Source organism: Pristis pectinata, chromosome 2, assembly GCF_009764475.1.
Source record: "Pristis pectinata isolate sPriPec2 chromosome 2, sPriPec2.1.pri, whole genome shotgun sequence".
Taxonomy (NCBI): domain Eukaryota; kingdom Metazoa; phylum Chordata; class Chondrichthyes; order Rhinopristiformes; family Pristidae; genus Pristis; species Pristis pectinata.
In genome coordinates, this window is record NC_067406.1 from 44,656,158 (window position 1) to 44,670,666 (window position 14,509).

The 14,509-nt window shown below is 37.0% G+C and overlaps 1 protein-coding gene across 2 annotated transcripts in view; it reads left to right on the forward strand.

The window, feature by feature from the left end:
- The window catches only part of epg5 (ectopic P-granules autophagy protein 5 homolog (C. elegans)), a 102,121-nt gene that overhangs the window by 42,894 nt on the left and 44,718 nt on the right, over nucleotides 1-14,509 (forward strand). For both annotated transcript variants that reach the window (XM_052010026.1, XM_052010025.1), the window contains exons 21-28: nucleotides 1,272-1,394; nucleotides 3,388-3,554; nucleotides 6,463-6,702; nucleotides 9,828-9,951; nucleotides 10,093-10,231; nucleotides 11,259-11,430; nucleotides 12,248-12,413; nucleotides 14,325-14,467. In XM_052010026.1, coding sequence (XP_051865986.1) covers nucleotides 1,272-1,394; nucleotides 3,388-3,554; nucleotides 6,463-6,702; nucleotides 9,828-9,951; nucleotides 10,093-10,231; nucleotides 11,259-11,430; nucleotides 12,248-12,413; nucleotides 14,325-14,467 — 1,274 coding nt within the window. The remainder of the gene's footprint in view (nucleotides 1-1,271; nucleotides 1,395-3,387; nucleotides 3,555-6,462; nucleotides 6,703-9,827; nucleotides 9,952-10,092; nucleotides 10,232-11,258; nucleotides 11,431-12,247; nucleotides 12,414-14,324; nucleotides 14,468-14,509) is intronic.

Genomic DNA, 14,509 nt, shown 5'->3' on the forward strand with positions numbered 1-14,509 from the left:
TTGAGCCTGGTGGTACATGATTTCAGGCTTTTGTGTCTTCTGCCCAATGGGAGGGGGAGAAGAGAGAATGTCCACGGTGGGTGGGGTTTTTGATTATGTTGGCTGCTCTACCGAGACAGCGAGAAGTGTAGACAGAGTCCATGGAGGGGAGGCTGGTTTCCATGATGTGCTGAACTGTGTCCACAACTCTCTGCAGTATCTTGCGGCCTTAGGCAGAGCTGTTGCCATACCAAGCCGTGATGCATGCAGATAGGATGCTTTCTATGGTGCATCTATAAAGACTGGTGAGGGTCAAAAGGAACATGCCAAATTTCTTTCACTTCCTGAGGAAGTAGAGGCGCTGGTACACTTCCTTGTGAACAATAATAAAAAATTTCTTTTTCAATCTTTTTATTAGTTTTCAAATTAATACAGATTAATATATCAATGTTTATACATGTAATACAAAGAGATCAGGAGAACAATCATGACATGGATAATCATAAAGAACAATAGAGTATTAAAAAAAATCTGTAGATCCAATGATCTGCTAGTGAATGAATATAATATAAAAGAAAAAGATTTATTATAAAATATAAAAAAAGAAAAAAAACCCAAAACAATAAGAAAAATTATAAACAATATATCAAACCAAACTAAGCTAAAAAAAATTCAATAAAAAAACAAAAAAAAACTGGACTAAAATTTCTCAGTAGAAACAGAGCAATATTATGTCATCAACTCCGTTCCTCTAAATTGAAAGGTTATTATAAGGGGATCTATATCATGTGAAAATATTGAATAAATGGACTCCAAACTTCCTCAAATTTAAGCGAAGGATCAACAGTACCACTCCTAATTTTTTCCAAGTTTAAACATGATATAGTTTGAGAGAACCATTGAAAAGTAGTATGGGGTATTGGATCCTTCCATTTAAGCAAAATGGATTGTTTGGCCAGAATAAAAAAAATTCTAAGATTCACAATCCTCTCTGTGAAGAAATTTCTGCTCCTCTCAGTACTAAAACATTGACCCTTTATGTTGAAACTATGCGCCCCCCCCCCCCCCCCCAAGTTCTAAATTTGTCTATATGACCAAAACAACCTGATGGTCTCCAGGCAGGAATAGTCTACTAGACCATTTTTAGGATTTTATTCATTCGTCATTCTCTAAGAACCTAATGCAAAGTGCAAACTTTTGCAAAGAGAGGACATTTGTAAAACAATGACTGCGTCTGAATATTTGCTTAGTGGCATGTTTACCCAATTTTTAAGGAAGTATTTATTTTGTAGGTGTGGTTTTCCTGGATCATATTCAATATGGAGACAATTTTTGAAGAAGATTCCCAACTCCGTAGGTATATGGAACTTGAATTAATTAGCAATTCTTCAGTTACTCCAGATCAAGCCTTAAAGGTGTGTATTACATTGTTATGTCATCTAATTATACATAATTTAGTTTAACAAGTATCTTCCATATTCTATGTGATCTTAAAGGTTCATTTATATGATTGCTTGAAAATCAAGAAATACTTTTTCTTGGCTGGAAGGTAATTTTCTGGATAACTTTGTAAGGGTATTCATCTTTTTTTGGATGCCAAATACAGTGAAACCTGTAAGTTACATATCCTTATAAATGTTATTATTTTTAGAATGGTCATTATATGGACTTGGAGATTTTTCATGTTTTTCCTTCACCATCTTTCACCAATAAGTTACCCATTTTAGGTTTATTAACAGCATTTATTCCTTACACCTATTTTTAAGTTGACTTTTTATTTTCTTGGTGTTTTTCATTTTGTGCAATAGTTTCATGTATGTGCAGTGCTGAGGCAGTTGTGAAATGTAACTCAGTTAGAATATCGAACTATGGTAATATCAAGCTGTGATTGACTAATAAAAGGAGATGAAACCAGCCCCGATAGCTCAAAATTCTGGCCACATAGCATTGATCATACTTCTACAAATGACAGCTTTGATCTGCACCCTATCACAGACATTCCCACTGTTCTCTCCACCCTTCCCCCTCTCTGCAATGTTCTTCATTTTCCAGTTCTGATGAAAGGTCTGCGATTGAAACATTGAATCTTTCTTTCCCCATAGATCCTGCCCAATCTTCTGAATGCTTCCAGCAATTTCTGGTTTTAATTCAGCAGTTCTTTTGCTCCAGTTGTGACCATTCTTGTGCATTATACAAACACCTTTCCTGAGACTTATGCACTCTGGTTGTATATCCCCAGATCCAGCTAGCTTTCCTCACTGCTGCCAAATACCACATTGGTGATCTCATGATGGCCTGATTAGAACTTCAAAGAATTATAAATGTTACAAATTCAGGTCTGCCGTAGGAACCAGTAATTTCAATTTCTTAATGGTTTGGATTTATTTTATGTCATTGAAGTTAACTCCAAGTATCTGTATCTACTATTTGTAGTCACAAGTACCAAAAGCTTAAGGATGCAACTTCTTTCTCATCCAGAGATCAATAAAACAAAGTGATTTCTATCTTTATACCAGTCATGCTGAATAGGTGTCCATTTCTAACAGAAATATCCCTCTTGAAAGGTTTCCCTGTATGAAAGGTGAATTACATTGCATATATCGATCAAAAGAAGCTCCAGTGTAAACAGAGGAAGTGTCAATGGCTGTACACTTGCTAAGGATTATAGGATAGCCTTCCAAAGACTGGTGTTAACAAACTGTCTATGTTAAGCTATCTTTTTCTTATAACTGCTCTGAACCTGGACATTTTAATTTGAGGTTTTCAGCATTATTTTATCATGACAGTTTAAAAATCTGAGACAAAATAGTGCAAGACCAATTTAACCGTTCTTTATGAATCCACCTGCCCACCAAAAACACAAGAGGTCGTCCTGTTCCAGCAGCCTGTGGAGACTGTTTTGGAAAAAAGGAGCCAACAGTTTTATATTTATAGCATGTTCACTGGGTCTACATTAACCAAGCAACACTTCAATTACAATATTTGCATCTTCATTTCAAATTCATTTTGGCCTTTGCTCTCTTTGTAATCCCCTTCAGTCCACGATCCAGAAAGACAACTGTACCCTAATATTGGCTTCTCGGTGAGCTTTCAAGTTCTTTATCACTTCCTGACTGGTGTTGCATCTTCAGCTCTGGTGTTCCCTCATTAATTCTCCTCAACCTCTTTGTCTGTCCTTCCTCCTTTAAAATACTCCTTAAAGATTACCACTTTGGTCATCTGCCCTGTTTCACTCATGTGACTTAGTGTCAAATTTTGTTTGATTATGCTCCTGTGAATGTATCATGTTATTTTACTCAGTAGTTGTCAAATTTTTTTTTGCACAACATTAAGAAAGTACTTAAAAATTTTAAGTCTTAGAACTATGTGGATAATTGAGACATGACTCCTCACTTATTTTGTTTGCAGAAAGCCCAAAGCCATTTAAAGCTCCCTGTGGTGCCTTCCACCCAACGGCTTATGATCTATCGCTGGGCCCATCAAGCTTTAGTTACTCCTCCAGATCATCCGCTTCTCCCACTAATCTGGCAGAGATTCTTTTTCCTGTACCTCCACCGACCTGGACCAGAGTTTGGGTAACTTTGAACATTTTTCACATTTTTCTTGGATACTATTGATTTTCAGATTTGCTATTTCTTATGGAATAATACCTTATCAAATATCAAATGTGTAAAACTTGCATATTGTTTACATTTGCCTTTCGCATTTGATGTCAGCATTTATGATACTTTTTGTCTGTATTCTCTTTGGTGTATTAGTATATTAATATTTCAAATTTAAATTGAAGGCTCCAAAATTGCTGTCCAAATTTCTTGTGCTTTTTTCTTAAATTTTGCATCTTGCTATTTAACATATTTTAATTTTGTACAGAAATGTAAAGTATTTTAAACTTTTTAAAAGGTATGTACAAATACCTTTATCAGGTATATATCATATCCCCTTAAATTTTTTTTATTTTTTAACAAGTTTTCTTTGCTCCCTCTAAAAATAAATTAATGTCATTGCATCCTGGCATTAAAAAAGAGTTGTCTCCTCTTCAGCGTCTGATAGTGCCTTTGGTCACTATTTTTTCAGTTTCAGATTTACCCCATTTTGAGTTATGAATTATAAGTGTTCTTCAGCTTCACTCCAGGAGGGGAGAAACAGACCACCGTAAATCCAACATAAACTTGTGAGAAACCGAGTACATTTTTGTTTTAAACTTTCAATGGCCTTTCAATTTACGTTCTATTTATCATTTCAGTCGCTCCATTATTATGAAAAGGGGTAAAAAGCTTGATTAGATTCAAACAATCATGGAAGTTTTACAAAAATTAAGTAAATGCAAATTGAAATGATGAAGTGCACTTTCAGCTCACTTTTATTAAGCAAGCATATTTTTTGCAAAGGCTCCAAATATTTTGAGTCAAATTCCATTCTCAAGTTCATAGTTAAAATTTCAGGTCCAGGACTCGAAACGTTAACTGTTTCTCCTTCTGCAGATGCTGCCTGACCTGCTGAGTGGTTCCAGCATTTTCTCAGTTTGTTTCAGGCTTCCACCATCTGCAGTTTTTTGATTTTCTTCCACTGAAGTTGGTGAGACATTTAGGTTTTTAATCAAAATATAGAAGCTTTCTGACCATTCTGGTAATAGCCTGTGAGTTGCCAGAAATATAGAATTAAATCTCACCATGGTGACAATTGAAATTGCGGATTATAAATCCAATGTCATCAAGGCCATTTTGTGAAAGGGGAATATCCATTAAGAACCGTTCTTGACAGTTTCATTCCAAATCATGTGAATACATGCAATGTTCACAACAACTCTTTATGGTATCTTTTTATATAGTAAATTCCTTAGGTCATTTGTTATGGAAAGATAATAGCATTAATACTGGGTCTAGAAGAGTCCAAAGACATGAATAAAGGAATAGTTTTTACGTAATAAACACAGAAAATGTTGAAGACCAGGTTGACCTGAGATGATATCTGTTTCTCTTTCCACAGGTATTGCCTAACCTGCTGAGTGTCTCCAACATTTTCTGTTCTTATTTCAGATTTCCAGCATCTGCAGTTTTTTATTGTCATAGTTTTTAAGGTTCCGTTTGAAGGTAGGAAATTCAGGAAGCATGATAGAGATTTTTGGCAAATGACTTGGAGGGTAGGCTTCAGAAAGTTTGCCACAGAAAACTTGGTAGTGAATGTGATGCAGAGGATCATAACTACACTCTGGCATCTGGACCTGAAGGGGATTGCCATTAAGATTTGTAAATAAGAGTGAAGATTATGAATTTAGTGGAGAGTTAATGCAGTTGATAGTCCTATGTATTTGAAGGTTGTATGATTACCTAAATTGCTGTTTTTTTATTCTAATGAAATGTTCTTTTAAATATGGAATAATCATAGGTATCAAAACACATCTCTGTAGAAAAGTGGGCAGTGCAGATGAAACCTCCCTGTAACCATCATAGGTAGTTCTTTCTAGTGGTATTTTTGTCCCTGAGTTTGGTCTGAACACACCTGGCTGGGGAAAATCAAAAAAGGCACACAGAGCAGCACAACTTGGAAATCTTTTAAACAATTCATTAAAACCTGACCAAACACCACAAATAAAATAAGATAAATACAAATCATACAAATGATTTAATATACGTTGTTGCATGAAATTCCCAAAAGTTTGATGCAAAATGTTGTAAACTGTTGTACTCTTGAGGACCTCTATATGCCGACCAATCACACCTGAGCTCTGAAATGCAGCTGCTGGTCTCTCTCCCTACAGGTGGTCAATCCTATTTGCGAATGCCTCAAGAGCGATCCTTTTTACTCTAAACATTACTTGTTCTCTAACTCCAAATGACTTTAAACAGAACTCACCATGCTGACACTCAGCTTATTCTGCCTTTGACTCCTTGCGAGGCGTCACTTAGAGCACTTTTAACTCTTGAATGCAGCTGCTTCTCACTGAGCACTCTCTTAAAATTTAAAAATCACACCTGTGATAATTTGATTAACGCAACTTTTCCTTTCGATTGTACCATCTTCATTCTGTATGCCCCATATAGTAATGTTTTAGTCCAACCATTAACAGAACAAAGATTTTTTTTTACTTTTTTAAAAATTTATCAGCAGTCTAAAGCTTGTGAATGAATGTTTCCACAAATATCACATCTGTAAATGCCTATTGAGGACAGAGCGAAACACACCAGAGTCATTTTGTTACTTACGCGCTGGTTTGTTACTTAGTTGGCATTGTCACATAGTGCAGGTCAGATGAAAAGATTGTCTTTGAAATAAGTAAATACTTAAGTATTTCCTTCCCACCTTACAGTCTGTTTGAAATATTCAGCTCACCACGGAGGCCCTGCAGTGCCTTGGGACAGAAATTTTAGTCAACATTTTGGTTAATTTTTGCATTATGAATTGTGCATTCTTGCTGCAGGCATCTGACTACACCACACAAAAATAAATGTTAATTGTAATATTTGTTTAATTTTCTTGTTTTAGTTTGCCAGTGAGTGGCTGTATTGGAAAACGTTATTTCCACAGTACTTCACACTCTGCTTTGCTGAAAGAAATGAAAAAACGCCTTGTTGAAATAGCAGATTTTCATCATGAAGCTAGTAAAGCTGTAAGAATCTGGAAGAAGGGACAATGTACTGAAGATGCTTCATCACCAGATGAGAATACTGCACCTCACCGGCCTGAATCCATGACTTCACCAGAATTGCACAAAGAATTGCTCAGGTAAGAAGTCACTTTACTATTAAAATTATTCATTCACCTAAGAGGGTGTTGCTGGTAAGGTCAGCACTTATTGGCCTTACTAATTGCCTTTGACCTGCTCGGCCATTAAGAGACAATCACATTGCTGTGAGTTTGGAATTGCGCATAGGCCAAGTCTGGTAGGGCCTAAATGAGATTAGAGAACCATAGTGTTTTAAAACAATCCTATATTCTTGTTGTCAGCATCTTTGACACTTGCTTTTTAATTCCAAATGTAATAAATTCAATTACTTAATCAGCTCCTGTAATAAGTGTTGAACTTATTCATCCGTATCATTCACTCAGGTCACTGGATTGCTAGTTCAGTAACTTTATTATAATATCTGAAATCTATTATTGTATTATTTAAAACAAAAGGAAGAAAAGGGAAAGCAAGAAATTATAGGGCCATAAGCCGACAACAATTGTTTGGAAAATACTGGAGTCCATTGTTTATGAAATGTATTTTAATGAAAAGGAAGTAGTGTTTGAGAAATTTATCAGAATTTTTTGAGAATGTGGTTGACAAAATGGGTAACGGGAAACCACAAAAGCCCTTTGATAAGCTGCTTAAAACAATTTTTTTTACTAGTAAAGGCAAACGTGGTTTGGGTTTATGTGTAGAAAGTTGGTTAAAGGATAGAATACAAGAGAGAAGAAGAAGGGTCATTTTCAGATTAGCAAATTGCAACTTGTGGGGTGCCACAAGGATTCAGTCAGCTCTGTTGCACAGGCCATGTCTTTCCCATGACCAACACCAGACTCCCAAAAAAGACACACTGTTCTGAGCTTGGTCACACAAGGAGATTACTGGATGACAGAGGTAATGTTCAATGATCTTCTCAAAGCCTTCTTGAAAAGTGCAGCATCACCACAAACTCATGGGAATTTCTGATAAAGTTTTAAGTCCATGCATCAGGAATACACAGAAACCCAGCATAAATTGTGTAAGGAGCATAACATTTTACAGATTGCCCATCCAATTGAGTCCTGATGCAGGGTTTCAACCCAAAACATCAACAATTCCTTTCCTCCCACAGATGTTGCTCGACCCGCTGAGTTCCTCCAGCAGATTTGTCTGCGACCCATTCAATTATCCTGTCTGGCCACGTCCATGTTCCCATATCAATCACCTCAGAACCCACAGGACCAGAGACAACATAAGAAGGACAGGGAGTTGACCTGGGTTAGTTGCATTTATCTTCAATGACTCAGATGAAGGAACTGCTTGCAATGTTTACAAATTTACTGATGATACAAAACTTGATGCAAAATTATTCTGTGAGGTGGACAGAGGATACAAAGAGAAATAAATGGAGAGCAACTATTAACTAATCGTAGAATCGTGCAGCAGAGAAAGAGACCCTTCAACCCACCATGTCCATGGCGACCATCAAGTACTTAACTATACTAATCCCATGTACAAACCCTTGGTCCTTGGCCTTCTCTGCCTTAGTGATTCAAGTTCTCGTAGATTCCAGTTTTTTGAGCAAAATTGAGCATGACCTCCATGCTGTTATATTCTATGCCCTAGCTAATGAAGGGCAGCATCCCATTTGCCTTCACCACCTTATCTGTGCTGCCACCTTTAGGGATCTAGGGATATACATCGAGGTCCCTCTGTTCCTCAATACTCCCAAGGACCCTACCATTCGTGGTGTATGCCCCATCTCTAATACATCTCCCAAATACATCAGTTCATACTTATCAGGATTAAATTCCATTTGCCATTGCTCTTCCCAGCTTAATAGCTTACCTATATCATTCTGTAGCCCAGGAATGCCTTTCTCACTTTCGACACCACCACCAATTTTCATGTTATCTGCAAACTTACTAATCGTACCTCCTACATTCACAATCCAAGTCATTAATGTGTACAACAAAGAAGACTGGTTCTAGCCCCAATCTTGGAGGTACATCACTCTTCACATGCTTTCAATCACAAAAGCAACCTTCCACCTTCACCCACTGTCTCCTATTACCAAGCCAGCTTTGGATCCAATTCACCAACCTGCCTTGGATCCTTTGGGCTCTAACCTTTTGGACCAGCCTTCCACATGGAACCTTGTTAAAGGCCTTACTGAAGTCCACGCAAGCTAGGTGTTCTTGCATACGATTTGCAACAATCACAGATGCAGTAAGTGGTTAGAAAGGCAAATGGCAATTTAGCCTTTATAAGATAATATAAGATTTCTTTATTAGTCACATGTACATCGAAACACACAGTGAAATGCTCCTTTGTGTAGAATATTCTGGGGGCAGCCCGCAAGTGTCACCACACTTCTGGCGCCAACATAGCATGCCCACAACTCCTAACCCATATGTCTTTGGAGGAGAAGATTGGATAGGGAAATAGGGAAATATTGTTACAACTGTACAGGGTACTGGTGAGACCACACCTGGGGTACTATGCACAGTTTTGGTCTCTATTTAAAACAGATACACAGGCATTGGAGGCATTCTAAAAGATATTCACTCAGCTAATTCCAGGAATGAAAGGATTGTCCTATCATGGGTGGCTAAATAAAAATTAGATTTGTATTCTTTGATATTTAGAAGAATAGGGAATGATATTATTGAAACATAAAGGATCCTGAGGAAGTATAACAGGGTAAATGTCGAGATGCTTTCACTAGTAGGAGAATCTTAAATGAAGTTACGAGATCGGGGTGGTTATTTAAAACTGAGGTGCATGGCAATTTCTCGCAGTGGGTGGTGAACCTCTGGAATTCTCTGCCCCTGAGGGTTGTGGAAGCTAGGTCATCGAGGTATTTAAAGAGGAAGTAGATAAATATTTAAAGACTGGGGGCTATGGGGAACTGACACAGAAGAGGACATGAGGCCTGGGACAGATCAGCCATTCCATATGGAATGATGGAACAGGTCTGAGGGGCTGAGTGGCCTGCTCCTATTTTCTTATGTTCTTGTATTAAAAGAATTTTGATTTCTTGTCACTGGAGATTAATCTCTCTGCTGTATATGGGATGATGCTGATGCAAAAATACTGCCATGTTTACCTACTCATTGATATCTATTGACAAGCAGTTAATTGTACCTTGTATTAAGACACAAGATGCTTCATTATTGCATGTGTCTTCATTTTGAAGGCTTTTCCACGTTTTTACATTTTGGCTGGAGGATATCAATCTACAAAAAAGTGATCTTTATCTACCCTCTCTACCTGTACAATATGATGCACATAAATTGGCAAAAGTCATGCAAAACCAGCAGGTAAATGTTAAATTTTCTCACCAAATTTTAATTTGTTGAAATTACTAAATAAAAATATAGAACTAAAACATAACTAATAACATTATTGTATGCAGCCACAGAATTTTCCTTTCACCTGACTTTGTCTTCTGTTTAACCTAGGACCTTTGGACAGAATATATTGACAATGAGCGTATAAAGCATGAGCTCCAAGAGACAATGAATCTTTGGATTCAGCTTCACTCTGCACCTTCTGCAACTTATAGAACATCAGGTTTTAATAACTTTGATCCACTTTCAGGCATGTTCCAGTGCTATATATTCAGATGGTGATGGCAATTTTATGTTCTGTGCCCTGATCTATGAAGGCAAGCTTGCCATATGCAATCTTCACCACCCTATCTACCTTTGTGGCAATTTTCAGGGAACTATGGCCTTGAACCCTAAGGTCCTTCTGTTCATCAACATTCTTTCATGCTGTAACATTTACTGTACATGTCCTATCCTTAATTGATTTCCCAAAATGCATCACCTTGCACTTGTCAGGATTAATTTCCATCTGACAATGCTCTGCCCAATTTTCAATCTGACCTGTAATCTGCTGTAGCCTTAGACAACATTCCTCTCTATCCACAACACCACCAATTGTCTTATTGTCCACAAACTTACTAATTATACCTCCGGCATTCATATCCAGGTTGTTAGTATGTATCACAAACAAGAAAGATCCCGGCACCAATCCCTGCAGTACACCACTGGTCACAGACTTCCAAACAATAAAGCATCCTTCCACAACTACCCTCTGCCTCCTACCACCAAGCCAGTTTTGGATCCAATCAACCATCTCACCTTGGATCCCATATGCCTTAACCTTCTGGTGCAGCCTACTGTGTAGGACCTTGTCAAATGTCTGGCTAAAGTCCACATAGACAACATCTACCTCCCTTCCTACATCAATCTTCTTAGTTACCTCCTCAAAAAACTCATATTCAAAGTATGCTAATGTATGTACAATATGATAATGTCACATTTCTATATTGCCCTCCCTGAAAGGAAATCATCTTTATTCTTGAACTAGGTTCAAAAAAGGATAACTTAATTCCAAAATTAGCTTGAACATGGGAAAAATAAATGCCCCCAAACAGATTTTGGGAAGCTATTGCAAGGACCTATTTTTAATGTATGAGACAGTGCCATAATGTATAAAATAATAGAAAATTTAAGGGCCAGTGATTCCCCAGTCATGTAAGCAGTTATTACAATTGATCATTTTAGATTTTATCCTCAAATACCAATGATATTGATGGTAATTTTTCTTTCCATTTTAGCTAAAGATCGGATCTTTAATGATCTGAAAGCCCACAATGCCCCTATACCTGCTGTGCGCCTACAACGTGTGAAAGCTCCTGTTCCAGATATTGTCAGCAATAACCTGTCAGATAAAAAAGTGGCAATCGAACTTGTTCATCGATATCTAAACGTCTTGCAACAACAAGCAAAGTAAGTTACCAGCAATAACTTTTTCCTTGTTTAAATCAGACCTTTCTCATGGACTGTGAACTATTTTGTCCGTGAGATCTATCTCCTATTCCCAATAAACTATTGAATACCCTGGTTATTTTCCTGGTTCCATATTCAGTGACATTGTTCATATTTCTCCTCAAGTACCATCCCCCAGTTCTTCAAATTTGTTTTCATCAGCCCTTTTCTCAAGAAACCAGTCCTTGACACCATTTTCAACCTACCATTTTGTTCTAATATACTAGAAACTTCGGTGACCAAATTGGTACCCATCTCTCCTGAAACTCCTTGTCCAAATACCCCCACTTAGATTTTTGTCCTTGCCCTGGAAATAAAGGAGCTCTGATGAAGTCATGAATGATGTTGATTTTTTTTATTAGCCATGAGTACTGCAGAGATGCTGGGGGGGGGGGGGGGGGGGGGGGGGGGGGGGAGGGGAGGGAGGTGGAATCTAGGATCTGTGCCCCTTGGGAGTTCTATACCCATGAACATCTATATCTAGGAGCTAATTATGATTGATAGAATATAGCATAAAGGTATTATCTATTTCTGTGACTCTCCATTATTCTCTCCTAAATATATATAAATCTGAATACCACCTCTTCCGATGATACTTTCCAACAGCAGGAGCATTTTCTCTTATTCATGCACACATTTTTGATTGTAATATTTCTGTACATAAACTAAAAATCATTTTTCTAATGCAAAACAACATATTGGTAATAATGGCATAAAGTCGCATTTGTGAAACTAGTATCATGAGTTGTGGAGACAAGTGGAATAATCTTATTTTCAGAACTGCTGCCCAATGGGAGTCCCAGCAAATAGCACTCAACAGCGAGGTTTTGGAAACATTGCCTAAATTATACAGCAATCGGGAGGAACAAGTCACAATGAAACTGGAGTGCCGAGGTAGCTCTTCTAATCGTGCTTGTCAAGGAGCAACAAATATCTCTGTGAAGGTCGGTAATTGTTTACCCATCTGTCTGCCGTATAATTAAAACAGTCAAAATCAAAAATAATTTATTCCTGAAAGAATTAAATGCCTAAAAATTGTGCAGTAAGTTGGAATGAAAACAGAAAATGCTGGAAATACTCAACAATTCAGCGGATAGAGTTGCTATTTCTTTCACCAGGCCCTCCCTCTAAACTGAGTTGGGAGATCATGGATTCAAGTACCTTTCCAGAGATTAGAATACACACTCCAGGTTTATTTTAGGGCAGTACTTAGAGAGGACTGTTAGCTTATTAAAAAATCTTCTGTTTTTATTTCAGATTCCTGTCATCCACATATTTTGCTTTTGCATTTAGAAAAATTGACCTAATCTGCATAATATCCATTAGCTCATGAGTAGTTTCTGTCAATGTTCTCTTTGGCGTTGTCTTCCCTACTCAGTGTCACTTAAAGAATTTTATGAGATTGATGTTCAGCACTATGGACCTAGCAAAGGTGTGATTAGGTTGGATGGCTCTTTTTCAAACAGCACAGACATTATCAATCGAATAACCTCTTTCTGAGTCATAAGCTTTCTATGATTCCATGATTTTATCATCTAGGGTGTATTTCACTGTTGTAAGGAACAAAGGCCAACGATTTCAACAATTTTCATTTGTAAGTTGCAATTTTAACGGCTATGTATTTTGACAGATTAGTGATGATAAGTTAATTCTCCTGGTAATCAAACTTCAGGGCAGCACTCTGTGGGGAGTAACTGATGTTTTCCCCATGTGTGTAATTAACTTCAACTTTTGGAATATTTTGGAGAAATTGTCCTGATTTTACTGAGAGATGTGGTATAATTGTTTTGCCTCCACTGTTTATCAAGTAAATTAACTTTGTACTGTAAACTGGTTACTTTAAATCATATGCCTCACCTCACCTCACCTCCATTTCTTTGGCTGATACCATGTTGACAACAAGTACCATAAATTTTAATGTAGCTCCTTTCACAATCTCAGCCTGCCCTAGAGTATTTCACAGCTTATTAAGTAGCTTAGAAATGTAGTTATTGATGTAATGCAGAGTATACAACACCCAAGTTATACGTTATAAGATATCTAAGCAATAAGGCATTGACCACCTTGTTTTAATGATGTTTGTTAAATGATGAATTTTAGCCAAGACACTTTCCTGTTCTTCTTCCCCTATAAAAGGATAAATTGGAATTCCTTTCAAAATAGAACATCTCTGATATTCTAATGCTTCATAAGTGTCAGCCTAGATTTTAGACTCTAGTCTCTGGAATAAGATTTGAACTCATGATCAGGTAAGAGTGGTAGCACTGGTAACAGTGATTTCATCAATCTTCTTTTGGAGGGGAGTGCCAACCTTGGATACGTATGCCATCAATGATCTCAGCTAAAAGGTAAACACCATGTCAGATAATTTCTGATTTACTTGTGGATAACAAAATATAAAATGTGCAATGACTTTATAATGAATATGGTAAATAACAGAAAAAGAAATCATTTATTGTGTGTATATATACAATAACAATTCATTAGAGAATTAACACCTGTTATCTATAATCATTCTCAAACAATAAATCTTGTAGTTGATGAGGCAATCAAATGAGGCCGAAAATTATAGGATTACATGAATTAAATTAATGGTGATTCAGAGGGCATGAACACAGACATAGATCACTTGGGCCAACTGGACTGAGTTCAGTGCTGTAGATTCTGCATAATTAGTAATAGTAGCATATTAATGTCACTATGCTACTATGCTACTATGCTACTATGTCACTAGCATATTAGTAGCATATACTGAATTGTACTGATATGTGAAAATTAGGTATTGCAAGTTTTAAGTAAGCCATCTTGGAAAAAATAATTGATATTACATCATTTAATTTCTGTTCAACTTTTAGTGCAAGAAATTGTACAAGGATAATGCTGTGAACCAACAGCTTGATGCCTTGGTCAAAGACATTGACCAGTTGCAAACCTATGTTGCCCAACCTCCTCCTCAGAATATTGCAGAAGCTGCTGTATATGTGGAAAACTTCATAACGTAAGTTAGTGTTCCCAAAAATAAAAGTGTATAATGAATTTT